General features: G+C 39.9%; 2 protein-coding genes across 4 annotated transcripts in view; both read left to right on the top strand.

Moving 5' to 3' along the window:
- rab11fip4b (RAB11 family interacting protein 4 (class II) b) overlaps positions 1 to 12255 on the top strand; it is a 48012-nt gene extending 35757 nt beyond the window's left edge. For 2 of the 3 annotated variants that reach the window (XM_087172517.1, XM_023400916.2), the window contains exons 5-13: positions 2498 to 2533; positions 3635 to 3734; positions 4297 to 4400; positions 4633 to 4773; positions 5107 to 5188; positions 6068 to 6205; positions 6400 to 6558; positions 8988 to 9131; positions 9711 to 12255. In XM_087172517.1, coding sequence (XP_087028643.1) covers positions 2498 to 2533; positions 3635 to 3734; positions 4297 to 4400; positions 4633 to 4773; positions 5107 to 5188; positions 6068 to 6205; positions 6400 to 6558; positions 8988 to 9131; positions 9711 to 9827 — 1021 coding nt within the window. In that variant the 3' untranslated portion in view covers positions 9828 to 12255. Of the gene's footprint in view, positions 1 to 2497; positions 2534 to 3634; positions 3735 to 4296; positions 4401 to 4632; positions 4774 to 5106; positions 5189 to 6067; positions 6206 to 6399; positions 6559 to 8447; positions 8529 to 8987; positions 9132 to 9710 lie in introns of all 3 variants that reach the window. The other variant, XM_023400915.2, reaches the window with a different exon arrangement.
- A 2841-nt stretch (positions 12256 to 15096) lies between these two features.
- Positions 15097 to 16664, top strand: LOC111650952 (uncharacterized). The gene is made up of 3 exons (XM_023400901.2): positions 15097 to 15614; positions 16227 to 16363; positions 16488 to 16664. Exons 1-3 carry the CDS (start codon positions 15124 to 15126, stop codon positions 16661 to 16663), a joined length of 804 nt encoding a protein of 267 aa, XP_023256669.1. The 5' UTR covers positions 15097 to 15123; the 3' UTR covers position 16664.
- Positions 16665 to 16899: the final 235 nt, after the last annotated feature.

Raw genomic sequence — 16899 nt, 5'->3', positions numbered from 1 at the left:
GGGAGGTGTAAAGTGTTCCTTCTGTTCCTCATGTACAAACACATCATCATCATTATCATTCACACAAACACATACACAAAGACTAATTGATTGTTATATAAGACTGTCACTCCCATGCTTACCTCACACCACTGTAATAGGGAAACTATTATTAGAAACATAATCCTAGGTGACCATTAATAGCTGTACAGTCTACCTGCAAACACAAGTGCACACACTCACCAGTGCAGGCACAGGATCATTTGAGAACAATACATTCTGTAGATAATGTTTTTGATTATAGTGTGCACTGTGAAGTCACCATTTCTCTTTGTTACTCTCTGCTGACTCTGCAGGATTTCTCCCTGGAGAGAAATGGTTTTATAATCCAACATGACTCTCCCAATTAGACCTATACTTTCCCGTGAAGTTTGAAGTAGAGATAGGAACAAAGAGAGAGTTAGAGTGGAAAGAGCAAGAATGAGAGAGTGAGTGAGGTGTAAATGTGCAAGGTGCAAGATTTACTTTGTGAGCACGTAGGAAGTGAATCAGATGGTGCTGGGAATGGATTTTGAAAAGGGAGGATCTGTTTTATTTGTCAAACATCTTAGGTCCTGTGAACACGTGAAAATGTCTGACAAATAAAACATGACACTTCTGAGATCAATCCAAAGAGTGAAGGATTTCAGGCAAGACAAAATGGATTCAGAATGGACAAAGGAAAGAGCTTTTGCCACTAAGCAGCATCGAGTATTTAATGGATCACTTTTCAAATTTATTTATACCATTTAGCTTAATTAAATTGCCCTCATTGAAGCATGAGTAATAGACATGGGGAATTAGTCAATTTTAGGCCAAAATATTTCATACCCAAGACCACACGGTTCATTCACGTGAAATATTCTGCGTGTTGTGTGTGTATATATATATATATATATATATATATATATATATATATATATATATATATATATATATATATATGTATGTATGTGTGTTGTGTCCTATGTATTAACGTTTGGAAGCTCCTGTGTGTTTACGTGCAACTGCTCAGTAGTAACAATGGCACCAGAGACGTTAAAAGATTTGTAGCACAGCTTTGAAGATGCACAGCTCATGAATCACTAAATGAGTGAAATTAAAAGTAAAAACTCTTCAATAAGTTTATTTTGTTGTTCAATAAAAAAATGTGGAGGGTTTGTGCTGATCACAGACAAAACGAAAGGTCAGAGATTTAAAGTAAATTCCACTGGCATTAATTCTTTAATTTTAACCTCTTAGACCTCTTCAAAACATTTTGTTACTTAGATTATACACGAGTAAAACTTTTCTTCATCTAAATGCAAAGTCTCCTCCTGCAAGATCAGCCTTTTCCCTGACAGTTATTTCTTTGTGAAACCTCTTGATATTGTTTCATCCTGAAATTCCTTGAAAAATAAAATGAAATTTTGAGCTCCTTCACAGTTTGCTTGACTTAGCAGAGTTTAGCTGAATGTGTGAATGTGAGAAAATCTTGTACGTGCTTTCGCTTTTTATGCCTCCATGCATTATGTTTTCAGGTTGTCTGTCCGTCCGTCCCATTCTCATGAACGCGATATTTTAGTAACGCCTTGGGGGAATTTCTTCAAATTTGGCCCAAACATTCACTTGCACTCAAGGATGAACTGATCAGAATTTGGTGGTCAAAGGTGTTAAAGGTCAAAAACATGTTTTTGGCCATAACTCAAGAATTCATATTCTAACTATGACACAGTTCAACACAAATGTCTAATAGAATAAAATGATGAAGTGATGACATCTTATATTCAAATGGTTAAAGGTCAACTTCACTGTGACATCATAATGTTCTGCAAAAACACTCCTGGTCATTATTCAGAGCTGTAACTCAGGAACAGGAGGAGAGATTGTTGTCATATTTCCTGCAATGTGAATGGTTGGCAGAGGCATACAACTGCGAGGCAGTAATTCTAGTTAAGTAGCCAGATAAGTACATGACATGATCAACTACACACATCATAATCATTAGGAACTAACAAATTTGGATCGACACAACACAGTCAGAAACACGCACAAAGCCAATTCACATGGATGTGACCATGATCATTGTAGTATTTCAACAAGAGTAGATGATATCAGTTTTCTGTCTACATCAACTGACATTTGTATGACCCAACAGTATGTTTGCTCAGTTTTGTTAATCCAAAGCGAAACTCAGAACAGACCGTCTGAGCATCAAACTGAGAGTATTCTTGAGTTTTTGTCCCCCTGAGACAGTTGCTGAGCAAACATAAACCCCTGCTCACTGAACCAGCAGTGAAATTGTATTAACATTGACAATGTCCTTCAGTGTTTCTTTTCTCTATCTGTCTCCAATGTATCTAACTGTCAAACTGAATAGCCAGAATCTTAATTGCCATCAGCAGTTATTTCGAGTGTACTGTTGAGCTGTGAGTCTAGACATATCAATGGCAAGTCACTGTAAAAATAAATGTCTGTCATTTTGTTTTTCCCTTTGTAGCCCCAACAGGAAAATCTCCAGCACTGCTTTCGGAAGGTAGGCCACTTACGTGTGTGTGTGTGCGCGCGCGCCTGTGTTTGTCTAAAAAGAAGGTCATTCACGTCTTGTAATCTTTGTGTTTATGCATTATACAGTCTGTGCTTCACGTGTTTGCTGTATTTGTTGACACAGACACACACACACACACACACACACACACACATACACACAAACACACACACACACACACACACAGTGAGATTAGCAGTCACTGCTTCCTTATCACTCAGCTGCCCGACCATTGTGCTCTAACAGCCAGTTAATTACTAACTAGTTTTGTCAGAGAAAACACAGGATGTCTTAATGAAATTAATCTGATCTGTAACCAGGCATGCTGTAAAATCTGTTGTTTTTGTTCTGGGGCTGAAGAAAAGAGTCTGGACATCAGGTTTTCAGGGGCAGACACTTCATTGCCTGTTGGTCTGTACTGGCTGAGATGTTTTGTATCTAGGCTTTTGTCCTATTTCCACCCACAGTAACTGAGTTATACTGACAGAATGAAAATGGCCTGTCAGACCTGATCTATGTATTCAATATAAGGTTTGGCTCTCTCCCTGTTCCTTCTACTGTCCTCTCTGTCTGCTTTGATTATGTCTTTCACTTTATTGCTCTCTTTATCTGTTCTTCTGCTCTTTCTCCTTTGTGTTGCCTCTCTCCTCTCCTCTCCTCTCCTATCCTCTCCTCTCATCTCCTCTCCTCTCCATATTACTAATCTCAGTAATGGAGCAGAAGCTTGATGTTCTCTCAAATAATTCCATCAGTGATAAGGGAGGCAGCTGTAGTCACATCTTGGCATGGATGTCACACTTGACACAGTCAGATATACACAGACCTGTGTGTGTGTTTCTGTGTGTGCCTTTGTGTGTACTAATTTTAATTCTGTTTGTCAGCTACTCTTCTTGGCACTGTCCTATATCATCTATCTTGCAGTAGAATCACTGCAGGGCAGAGCACACTTACATTCAGTCTCTCACACACACACACACACACACACACACACACACACACACACACACTAAGAACTAGCTGGTCCTCACCTGGATCTATTCTCATCTGGTGCTTCCTCTGAAGTTTGTGTGTCCCTCTGTGTTTGAGCAGGCAGCTGCTCCACAACAGCAACTTGAGCAGCAGCAACGGCAGTACAGAGGACCTTTTCCGAGACAGCATCGACTCCTGTGACATCGACATCAATGAAAAGGTATGAATATGTTTGTCCTTTGTGTGTGTACAGCTTGTTTGGCCATATGTTGATCTGTGTCAATCTGTGACCTTTATTTAACTAAGTTCTTTTAAGCACTAAATAGATGCCCATGGGAAGTACTAGCTCTTGCTGTTTCTGTGTGACTACTGCAAACCCATAAAAGAATAAACATCTCACCTTCAGCTTTTTTTTTTTTTTTTTTTTTTTTTTGCACTGTTAGCACTAAAATCACAGAGAGTGAGGACATGTTCCTGATGGATGCACAGCTTAAGTTGAGAATGCTAATTTACATGATCTCTGTCAGGATTCCTCTTACGTCTGCAAAATAAAGGAATATATGAATATTGTTTATACTTTTCAAACCTTCAAAACCTTGTAAATTGCTGTTGGTTAAATTATCTTAAATATTGCTCCATAAAGCTCCATATAGCTCCTTGACCCCTAAGCCATTGAGGGACCCCGAGCATTGATCATTTTAAATCCCTGAATATAATTATTAAATTTGATAATGCGTATAGTGTAAATTCAGCTTTCAAAGAGCTGTCTCTGTTTCCATCAGGTGAGTTTTCTGGAGAAGAAGGTGGCAGAACTGGAGAATGAGATTCTGACGAGCAGTGAACTCAAGTCCAGGCTGAAGCAGGACAACACACAACTAGTACACAGGTACAGTCAGAAAGCTGCGTTTCAGAAATGCATAACATTTATTTTAGCACAAATAAGTCAGAACTGTATCATACAAATCATTCTCCGTTACTTCTCATTGCTGAAAGAAGAGTCCCCCCCAAACAACTAATCTTGCAGGCATAATGCAACTGAGTATAGCAGTAATTTGGTCTTCACACTCAGCTCCATTATGATGGTGGATTGAATTTGTGTGACGTGTTCATCATCACAGGGTTCATGAGCTGGAGGAGCAGCTGAAAGACCAGGAGACACGAGCAGAGCAAAATCTGCAGGAAGGGCTAAGACGACATCGAGAGGCCTACAGCAAGATGGAGAGAGACATGACCACACAGACAGAGCTGCTGACCAACCGGTGAGACACAAGTTTTCTTTGTATCTAAATGCATCAGTGTTGTATTAGTGAAGCTGAGAATACATTTTTTTAATATGGTAGAATTAGATAAGGTAGCGTTGGTGGTAAATCCCCTGGATATGGACATTAACATGCCTGCTTGTTAAGAGAAAATACAGAATGTATAACCGTATGCTAAACAGAGCTCAGACATCCCTCCTGGGGTTTGTCAGCTGCATCTGGAGCCGCAGCATGTACTGTGGTTGTTTGCCTAAAACAGTGACTTAGATGACTAAGAAACACACTCATTTTCTATAAAAAAGTACACTGACATACCGGATTTTGTGTTCTTAGAGTTAAGCAACTGGAGGATGAGAACAATGAGATGACTCTTAACATGTGCCGACTGAAGTCACAGACAGAGAAACTGGATGAGGTAAGCCATATTCTTTTATGTTGTTCATCTTTTCTTTATCGTCTTTAATTTTGCATTTGTATCAGGAGCAACTCTCCAGTTAGCCACCTGTTTCTCTTTCTAACATACAAGGTCTCAGTAATTTCCATATTCACAGTTGTCAGTTTTCTTAATAGTCAGATGTTGTTCACCATGTGCGCACACACACACACACACACACACACACACACACACACACACACACACACACACACACAGATTATGAGGAACTGTATTTCTTGCAGTATATTTTACAGGATGAGATGTTACAGACATTCACTTGGTGTTGAACCACACCTCTGTTTTGGGAAAGTAAATGTAAATGACACCAAACCTGACAGTTGTCAACTCTGCATGTTGTTGAATGTACAACCAAAGGTGTGACAGAAAATAGAAAACTTGCTTGTATATGGAATTTTCTTGAATTAATGCACTCTGAAAATCTCTGATACCGAAAACCAGTGTGGTTTAATAGTATGGTAAATGATAAATGGACTGCACTTGTACAGCACTTTTCTAGTCTTATCAACCGTTCAAAGTGTTTAGCAATACTTACCACGTTCACCCTTTCACTCACACATTCATACATCACACCCATACACACACTCGTACACTGATGGAACAGCCATCAGGGGAAATTTGGGGTTCAGTATCTTGCCCAAGGACACTTGGACATGCGGACTGGAAGAGGTGGGGGATGGAATCACCCACTTGATTAATGGATGACCTGCTCTAACTCCTGAGCCACTGCAGCCCCATATATATCCAAAAGAGTCTGTAAATGGAATAGAAATAACTGAAACACAAATAAAACAAAACAAACTTTAAACCATAATTGTGTGTGTATGTGTCCATCCACAGGAGAAGCAAAGAATGACAGACAAGTTGGAGGACACCAGTCTGCGTCTGAAGGATGAGATGGACCTCTACAGGAAAATGATGGACAAACTGAGACAGAATAGACTCCAGTTCCAAAAAGAGAAAGAAGCCATGCAGGAGGTGAGTGGGATTATTTTATGCAATCAGACACACACTCATGCACACACACACACACATTAAGCAAGGTGGTTTGTTTGTTTCACTGCTCACTTTATTTCCTGTCTTACTCTTCTCACTGCAGTTATGTCATCTCATACACCTACAAAAAAACAGCATTGACATTATATAACGTTCGTCCTTTATCTTTTGCGTAGCTGATAGAAGACCTGCGTCGAGAGCTGGAACATTTGCAGCTGTTCAAGCTGGAGACAGAAAGGCCTGGCCGCAGCCGCACCTCCTCCTCCAGCCTGGCGGACTTCAACAGCAGGACCAGGGAGGTGGAGCTAGAGCATGAGGTCAAGAGACTCAAACAGGTACTGATGAAAGGCACTTTTCAAATACATCATTGTGCATGGTCAGCTCAGTAAGTATTACAGCTAGTGGTTTTCAGGGATTTCTGTATACTGAGTGTGCTTTCAGATGCTGAGATGATGATAAAAGGCTTTCACATAGATTCAGGATCCTGAATCCAGGATTGCTGGTCTGTTATTGAAAGATAATACCTGTTCAAGTGTAGGCTGCATTGAAAGGCAGTGTCTCAAAGTGATCTACATAATTATCTGTCATACATTTAATGCAGCAAATATATATTATATTTAATTTCTCACAGGATACTCAACAAGGTTCATTGAAGTGTCTCGAGTGACCAGTTGTTTTTATTTATTCCAAATGTAGAAGAAATAATTTTACTCGTTATCATCGCCTTGATTTTCAAAGCGTATCTCAGTTTGAGCTTCATGCCACTGACTGTACTCTGTAGCATGTCTGTGACTCTTTATGAGCCCCTCTAGGAGACTGCAATTTTGTAATCACCCTGAAAAAATATTCAACTAATCACTGCACTATTTCTGAAAAGAAATCTTTAATACACAATGACCAAATTACAGTAGAGCCTTGCATTTTTGGCCAACCATCCGTGTTTTCCATAAAATGGCACAGCTGCAGTACAGAAACAGTACATTACACTTATATTACAACCAACTCTGAAGCTCCTGGAGGACATACATGCACAATGATTCAGATAGTTTCAGATGATACAGTTAGATAGTTACATAGATTCATACTCGTGTTATATTTATCCCTGCAGAACTCACTGCACTTAACCTTGCTCTTACAGGGAGTGGTTTCCATTTACCACGATAAATTGGTTGCATACTGCCTGGGGAAACTGAAACTGTGTGCTACTTTCATAAAATAAGGCCCACTTTTGGTGTTTTTGTGGCCGTAGACGCTAGGTGGACCTGAGATACACACTCTGAAGGAGGTTGGGTTCAGGCAAAAATGATCACATGATCAGTAGGATTAGTGGCTGGTAAAGATCACAGCCAATCTCACTGGCTCCTTTCATTACGATAAAAATCCTCTTGAGGAAAGCAGCACTCGACATGATGTACTGATGGTAATGTAATGCAGAGTCCAGTGGAGCTTAACTTCATCACAAATTATGAGAATATGAGCTGCAGAGGGCATTGAGTATGTTCTGTATGTCTCTGTTCTATAATTTCAGTTCTCTGAAAAACAATGACATTTGCCTCACGTGTATCCAGTTAGAGACTCAAATGTCACATTACTCTCTCCAGCCTCTGCAGTGTACGGACCTGGTGCAAAGTAAACATGTGAGATAGGGGAGTAGATGAGTGTTTTTCAGATGTCCTCTGCGATAAGACTAGTGAAAGTAGATATTAACACTCTTTGAAGTTGTATAGAAGATGGGTCTGACTCACATGTAATGGAATGAATTATAAATTATGCTTCCAAGTTCCTGAGCCAAAAGAAAGGGCAGCATAAAGGGGACAAGTTACCAAAGCCACCACGCCTTGAGGTACCTTTTTAAGTGATACATAGTCAGTCAGTGAGAATTGCTGATTCGCACAGTGTGTGCATTTTATCAGGGACTTCAGATGATAAGGTCCATGGCCCCTTGTAGCCTCGGGCCAAACTTGTCACACTAAGTGCAGGCAAGCAAGAAGGGGATGATAATAGTTTTTATGATCTTCAGTCTGCAGATACTTTTTCATGTCATTCTTTATATCAGCTTATTCCAGCAGTTTTAGATGGAGAACAATTCAATGTGATTGTCCATGGTTGGACAAATTATCAAGCGTGTATACAGACACTGCCCTGTAACATCCGCAAGAAGGATAAACTCATTATCTCATACTTGCCTGTGCGCCTCTGTAAATGTCTGTATGTGTGTGTCCAGCGATTTGTGTCCCAGGACTTTCTTCCCCCTGAATTCCAGCACCTGGTGTTGTCTGGGGCTTGGCTCCGTCCTGGTCTGATGGTAAAACTGTTTCTGTGACCTTTGACCTCCCAATTAACCACTAATCACAATGGGGTAGAGTGAACTTGCCCAAGCTGAATTGGGGTCAGTGTTGCGGTCCCCGTACTAATGGTTAAGGATAAACAAGGGTGAAGCAAACTGACCTCTTGTCAGCACTCAAAGGCAACTTAATCATGGAGCTTTCATAACACACTCGACAAAGCAGGGGAGCAGTTTGTTCTGTAACACACATAACCCATGTTATGTCCTGTAGGTGTTGCCAAAATAGATGCCCATTGCTGTGTTTGCTGCTGGATGAGGTACCAAGTGCAGTGTTTTGGCGTATGGGTTGAGTGAGGCTTGAGTAGTGGCCATTAAAAAAACAAAACATTATCATCCCTGCATGGTCCAAATACTTATCTCTCATTCTCTTCCTATCTCTCTCTCTCTCCTCTCCTTCCCACCCTTCTGTATTTTTAGGAGAACCAGAAGCTGAGGGAGCAGAACGATGAGCTGAACGGTCAGATCCTCAGCCTCAGCCTATATGAAGCAAAGAACCTGTTCGCCACGCAGACCAAGGCCCAGTCCCTGGCTGCAGAGATAGATAATGCCTCCAGAGACCAGGTAAAATCAGGCTAATATACAGAATATATTGTACATACTGAGAATGCAGTGCAGTTAAACTAGCTATTCTTTTATGACAATGAAAATGGTCATTTTACTCTACTCTTACTATGATTCTGTGACTGCATTGTCGACTGCTCTGCGACCAATAAGTTTCTTCAATGGAGCAGGTTTATAGGATCCTTACATACAGCAGTTAGAATGTAACTGTATTTTCCAGGACATATCTCAGCATGATAGTGTTCTAGATATTACACTATTGTAGAGTTGAATCTATTATGCATAAAATGGAGGCCACCATGGCTATATCACACACATAGGCTAAATAAACTATCCATGCATAAAATTGAATAACTTGAAAGCAAAAAATCTATAAGCAGCAGCATTTATCTATTGTCCTCCTACAAAGAGAATTTTGATGTTGTCATTATTTAACATAGTGTATTCTTGCACCAACAAAAGTATTGGGTCCCCAAATCAACCAAGGAGCTCTTGTGTAACAATACAATTAGTAAGACCATAGTGTGCATTGTTAAAAAAAAAACTGAAATGAAAATGTGATATATTTCTTTCTCGCAGTTAATGGAAGCCCTGAAGGAGCAGGAGGAAATCAACTTGCGTCTGCGACAGTACATGGACAAAATCATCCTGTCTATCCTGGACCATAACCCCTCCATCCTGGAGATCAAAAACTAGCAGTGACTCAACTGGAATGAGAATCGTTCTTGAACTCGGAGAATGAGGATCATTCCAGTTGTTTGATCAGAACCTTAAAACCGAGTCGGGAGTCTGTACAGGAAAGCAGAGAGAGGCAGAGCCTGTCTTGGAAACGGGGACATATAAATAGACATGCATCGCCCCCTGCTGTTTGTGGCAGGAAGAGAACTTATCTTGCAGCGAAGGCTGAGTGTGATCCTACACAGAACTAAAGAGCCATTGATTGCTGGCAGACTGTAGGTCATACTACTGTGACTCTTCATCTCGATCTACCCTGTCTTGTTTTTATTCTGTCTATGCTGTGAACTCTAGTTACTGTTACAACTTTGATCTCACAAGACAAAACTGGTGATTTCTTCCCAGGAATATCCTGCGTTCATCATTCTTTATGAGGATCGACAAAGTCTCTTGATGTACTACACTGGACATAATTTTGTCGGGCACAAAAACTGGAACAATGTCAGAAACCTGACGTGGATTCTACTGTATCCTGATGTAATATTAGCTGACAGTTTGGTACGCGGACAGGTTGGCAAGCAGACTGTAAACCTGAGTGAGACAGACATGAAGGCAGGCCAGTTCACCGTTGCCCGATCTGTAAACTGCCAGTCTCTTCTCCTCTTTCATGTAGGTGTTCTCTGAATGCATGTGACATACGTGGACAAGCAGGTGTTAAAAGAAGAGTGAGATAGGAGGCAGAAGTGGTCAGCGAAAGAAAAGAAGAAGGTCTTAATTATAGGCTGAAAACAAACAACAACAGTGTTTTCTCTAAAGAGGTGGGGAGTCAGATGACAAACCATGGATGCTAGCAAAGGAGAGTATTGGTGAAGTCTGTGAGGGTTAATTGAAGGTGAGGATTAATGTTTTTTGTTTATTCTTGAGAACATGTCTTCCAGGAACATTGAAACAGCACTTGCAGTGTCAATCAGTCCAATAGTGAATATTTTTCACTGAGAAGTGGCCCTTAGGTTGGTTAAGATGAGTCGCAGATGAGTGTCACTTTACGGCGCAGAAGCTGCAACCAAGGAGTGTCTTTAAACTGTAACTTCTGTGGCTGCTATTTGCTAGCAAAGCATGAGCTGGAAAAGATGCTCTGTTGCTAGCAATAGATCCAATGATGTTGCACAGAAATGTAATGATATGAATGTACAGGATGTACGGTGGATTTCCATCGGAGTGACTGGTAGCCATTGTAACATGGTTTTACTGAATCATCTCTCTATGCTCAGTGAAATCAGCTCAGATACTGGATGTGAGCGTCCATCAATTTTAGGTGCAAAAGACTGGATTAGCAATCTCATTGAAGCCTACAGGTTGCAGATTGTAGTTAATGCCCCGATGGCTCTCTGAAACTCTAATACTGTAAATATCATGAATGTACAACTTGATATTTCACTCTCTGTGTGGCCAAAAAGGCCTTTCGAATTCAAATCTGTACTTGATTAAGTTGTAACATGTGTACAGTATTCTGTACTGTAATGAGGAGGTCATTGTTTTAGAGGGGAAACAATTGCAATCTGCTGTGTTATGTAATTATTCTAAACTTGAGTTTTGCTTCCTTGCACAAAAAAAACCTTTTTGTTTCTTTTTGCATGGTTCACGTTTTCTTCTGTCTGTGCCTTTTTTGAGGACATTTTTCAAGATGACGTTGCTATAGATTTACACAGTTTTTGGAGGTACATTCTATGTCTATGTCTCACATATTTTCTTGACTTGTAAATGTTGTAATTAAATAGTGATAATTTGTATTCATGTGCCACTCACCACTCTTTTTCAGATTGATACTATGAAATCTATTTTATACAGTTTTATCACAGAAGAACTTGTGATTGCTTAGGTGTCCTATTAGAAAAGCAGTATAGCACAATGCTTTGTATGGTACGCAAACCAGGTTAGCAATTTGGGAATATTTTGTCGGTGTAAAATTTTTTTTTTAATGCAGTGGGGGATGTTTAGTTGCATTTCTCAGCTCTTTGTTAGAAGGTCCACTTCTTTTAGGTTTGCTTTAAAATGGCTTTTTATATGGTTGTAAACTGTCTTCCTAACGTAAACTAAATGGTGAGCATTATGAGCTATATTGACTTATTTACCAGTACAGTACCTGCTGACTTGTGTCCTGTTTTGCCTCACAAATCTTTTCACTCTATAGCTGCTTGTGCCATCCTATATTTAAAAAAAAAAGAAGAAAAAAAAAAGAAATCAACAGTACGTTGAGCTGTCACAAACACTTTTCTTGTAGCTCTTAAAATTTTAATTATTAGGGCTATCCAATGCAATGTAGTCACTAGAAATGGCAATAAAAATGACTTTGGCTGTGATGCTGTCTCATGAAATTTCATAATTTTTAACTGCTTTTTTTGTCCTCATGCCCATTTATATAATAAACTATAATTTCTAAAACATGAAACCACTTATTTTGTTCTTTCTGATTTGATTGCATGATTTGTTCCAAATGCACAATCACAGTTTTATTATGTGTATTCTACTTTCTTTCAGTGATTATGACACATTTCAGAGTACTCACTGGGGGTTTTATTGTTCCAATGTTTAGACAAGCTTGCTTTACATGTACACATTATTATGTCTCCAGGCCGCTTGGAACATATGATTCAAGCAAAGTCTATCCAAGGTCATTTGTTTTAATAATGTAACATGCCAGGTACTGTTTTACCATATTTTTGGGAATAGACAGACAGGAGGCATAGTTCTATCAAATTATCTATATACCCCAATATTACACTCATATGTGATAGATGGACACTAAAATGCTGCTGCAACAGAAGAAATTGAAACCTGAATGCAAAGATTTGTTACCATTCAGTCGACAGGAGTTGGATTGAGTTGAGGTCAGGCATCTGTGCAGGACAATCAAACTGAGGAAACAATTTCTTTATGGACCTTGTTTTGTGTCATGTTGAAACAGTAAAGGGCCATCTGAATGACCTAGCATTAAGATTTGCCCAAATGCCAGGAATAAGAGCCCCAGAACAAAAGGACACAAACATATATGGACAGGACAAGTAGTTTACATTCATTTTGTTCAGTTATCATAATGAAAATCAATGACTTCTTTGAATGCATTGTTTACACTAATTCCACTGCAGTGCTGGGGGTCATTTATCTAAACTATGTACTGCAAAGAAACAAACTGCAAACAGAAGCAATCAATCATGCAACAAAAAACAATCAGCTTCCAAGCCCACATGGATTGGTGTTTGATAGTCAGAACATACTGTAATGAGGTTTTCGTTTGAGGTAATCTGCTTTAAACTGGATATAAAAGCCGTAAAAACCCAACCAGCTGTACAAATATGACTTTTGTTTAGTGTTGTTGCGCCCCCTGTCGGGCGCACCATCTTTCGCCCACAAGTTCGAAGGCCCCACAGTGGCCGTGGGTCACTGAGCTACACGGGGGAGGTGTGCTCCGGGCTTTGGGCTACAGTACAGGTAAGAGGTCGCTAGTTTAAACTGACGGAATTTAGGATCTATTGTCAAATTATGAGATTGATTTTGTTCACTGATTTGTTATCGTCCCCATGGTAAAGCACATTAACTGTCAACAGCCGGAAAGATGTCAGGTGTCAATCACGTCGCTAGCTAATGGGAGACATTAGCAGGTGGCTAAGTTAGCAGCCACCTGGCACAGGGGAGCCAAAGTTAGTTGACTTCACTTGAATGTACAGCTGTGAGTTTAGCTGCTATTTTCCATTTAAATTCATTTTATATTTTCTAAAATAATCACACATTCCGTGATCGAAAAGGAGGAGGGAGAAGAAATATCTTATCAATACCAGCCCCGCTGTAGAACAAATAACTAAAATGGCTTACCACTTATGGTCTTCCAATCTGTTGACACACACACACACACACACACACACACACACACACACACACACACACACACTTAAAGTAAATATTACTCAGGAATATCTGATTGCTTTACAGGGAACATAGCTAACCTTATTTAGCTAACTGTCTCAAACAACTGGATGAGATGAGAACTGGATGCCTCTCAAAGACGAAGCTGGTGAAATTCCGTATTTTTGTTATTGTCAACAATCAAAAGTCCAAAACCAACAGTGCCTTGGTCCGTTGGCACTCGGCCTACAGTGTATTTGTTCCTACTGCAGACATAAATCTTTTTTTTTTTTTTTAAATGGATCATAAAAATATAGTTTCATTTAAAAAATAAAAAAAGAAGGCCCTGTAATTCTCTCAAACAGCTGGGCGCTGTAGCTTATAGTAAATAGTAAGTTACTCAAACATGAATAAAAAGTGCATTTAGGGAACTATTTTAAGTTGAGGATTAAAACATGTGAAGTGCTGACATGGGAGCATGTGGAATTGACTAAAAACAACACTTTCATTTTAATGAAGGAACATGAAACAGTGTGATTCACTATGTTTTGAACACTTTGAACATCAGTTGAAGTTCTGATTATTTCAACTTTGTGTCTGAGAAATCATGTTTGTCAGTTTGGTATGACAACTGGCTCAAATACTACAATACCCATGAGCCCTAGTCACTGCATAAGATGACATAGTTGCCTAATTTATCTAACACTTATCATCAGAATCCAAATGGATTTAAACAACTGAACATGTTTACGGGTCTCTATAAAGCGTAATCTTTTTCAACATTTGTGGTTTACACAACAGAAGTGCAGTTGTTCATCTTGGAGAGTTTCATACCCATCTTACCCTTGGCGGTGCTCCAACTGCAAGTCATCTAACATTCAACAATTCCTGTTAATGGAGCAGACTTTCACTTCCATAACCCTGAGTGGCCAAAATGACTCGTTCCACTTTGCTACTCTATTGACTATAGCTTTGCAAGTGCATCAAAAACATATTGAGATTAATGGAAGTGTATGTTAAAGAGTATTGTTATCTATCCTACATTCAAAGACACACTGATTGCATTTTAATTTTTGTACATTTTCCAGCAGATTAAAAAATATCCCAAAGTGTTAGTTTGATGAATTGGATTTATTATTATTTTGGGTTTATTGTTTTATTTTTTTTGACCAGTCTAACCCAGATGTATTAAGTACAAAGAGGCCTAGATCAGGGGACTCCCAGAGGGATTATCCTCTGGGGATCATAAATGTACCAAATTTTATGACCCAGTAGTTGCAAATTATAATATTGTCATGAATATCTACAGTTATTGATGGTATATCAATGTTCTATAGTTCTACAGTAAAAATAGTTCATTAGTTACATTTCTGATGACTTTTATCAAACCTTCCATCTGTACATTACAGGTGACGCGATGCCTCAGACTGATATGAACTTCGAGGGCAGAAGAAGAGGAACACTTTGCAACACCTGTAGAGCAAATGGTCTGGTCAACGGTCAGGCCCCAGGCACAGGTTTGGTTAATGGAGCTGCTGCTCATAATGGCTACCGAGCTACTGCCACCAGAATCAGTGAGAGCACGCCAGCTGGCACACCAAATGGTACCAAACCACAATGCATGGTTAATGGCTATATTAACCACGGGCACAAAGGCAAGCGTACAAAAGCAGCGCTCCCAAGGACACTCGGGAAACAAGGAAGCGCGATTTCAGCTGTGACTTATCCCTCAGCAGCTGGCAGGGTCATCAGGAGAGACAGTCCACGTTGTATCTCAGTCAATGGGGCTGCCAGTCTAGACACTGTTGCTGTGCCCAATAATTCTGGCCAAATGGCACCAGAGAGATCCGCCCCGTCACCAGCAGCGAAGAACCAGAGAAGGAAGAAGAAATTCAGACATAAGAAGAGGTGAGCCTTCTACCTTTTTGAATAAATCCTTCAGTCCAAAATGCTCAGTCATTCATTCATTATTAATCACCCCTTTCTGTCCAATCTCTTATATATAAGTGAATTATGAGCTGTTACAAGGCTGGAGTATACAGCTGCATGCAAGAGTGGTGCAGGAAAAGTTTGACATTTTGGGAAATACTCCCTTTTTCTGCTGAGAAGATGATGTAATGAGTGGTGCCACATACATATCTGTGTGTGTGTGTGTGTGTGTGTGTGTGTGTGTGTGTGTGTGTGTATAAGGCTACAGCCAGCAGCAGCAGTCGCTTTGTTTAGAGCATAAAGACTGGAAATAGGGAAAACAGCTAGGCCAAGAGATAGTCCTGCACATAACCTCCTGTAAAACCACAAATTGTTGTTTTTACATGTTGGTCCTTGGACAGACTAAGCAAATAAGATATAACATGTTAATTAGTGAACTTTAGAGTCGCTGGTTGCCTTCTTAGCCTTCCTAAGCTTATGGTGAGAAAGCAAATAGATCTGGCTAACTTGCCTTATCATAAAACTGTCACACTGCAAAGAAGAAATTGGCCTCATTTTGAGTTGTTGAAGTCGATCTGTCAACTTCTATAGAGAGACTGAAGTCGTCTGTCCGGAGAACTCTACGCTGCCGTTGGTGCCACCACAAGAGGAGGAAGACTGGGAGAATGAGGTCCAAGAGATCACAGTCACTGACTGGGAAAAGCTGTGTTTTGGGGTCCAACCATATGGTAAAGAAAAAAATATTTAAAGAACACAATAGTCTGTTTTTTTAAGAAAGGTTTTAGGAACTATTCTTAGGATTTCGATCAGGCCAGGTACAGCTGATTTACCAGTATTTTGTGCCTCTTTCAGGTCCAGAAGATGTGCTCCATTTTTCTTTACGGGATTTGACACTTAAGCAAACGGATAGAGTTGCCCTGCTGGTAAGAGCCAATTACAGCCCAGCCGCACGCCACCCACGTCCTGTCAAATGGACCTGCTACAACATTCCCACTGAGCCAGACCAGTTCGCAGATGCTGACGAGTAAGCCAGACATATGCTGTTGTGTTAGAAGAATGGTTGAAATTGGTGTTCACTTACCAAATTAACTGTTGGCCCTTTAGTTAGCCCTTAATGTCACTGTGTAGATTTTCTGGTCATGTGACCTATTTGAGGATCCCAGATAGCACCCATGCTTAGAATATTGGTTTAGTGAGCATCCTCCTTTTTTCCTCACCTAAAACATTAGTGGAAGAAATAAGGTTTAAATCTATGCAAATCAAT

Source organism: Seriola lalandi, unplaced genomic scaffold (genome assembly GCF_002814215.2).
Source record: "Seriola lalandi dorsalis isolate HSWRI2012SDOR001 ecotype SW California unplaced genomic scaffold, Sedor1 jcf7180002053069, whole genome shotgun sequence".
Lineage (NCBI taxonomy): Eukaryota > Metazoa > Chordata > Actinopteri > Carangiformes > Carangidae > Seriola > Seriola lalandi.
The sequence above is the reverse complement of the archived record's forward strand: the minus strand, read 5'-3'. Positions and strand labels throughout refer to the sequence as shown.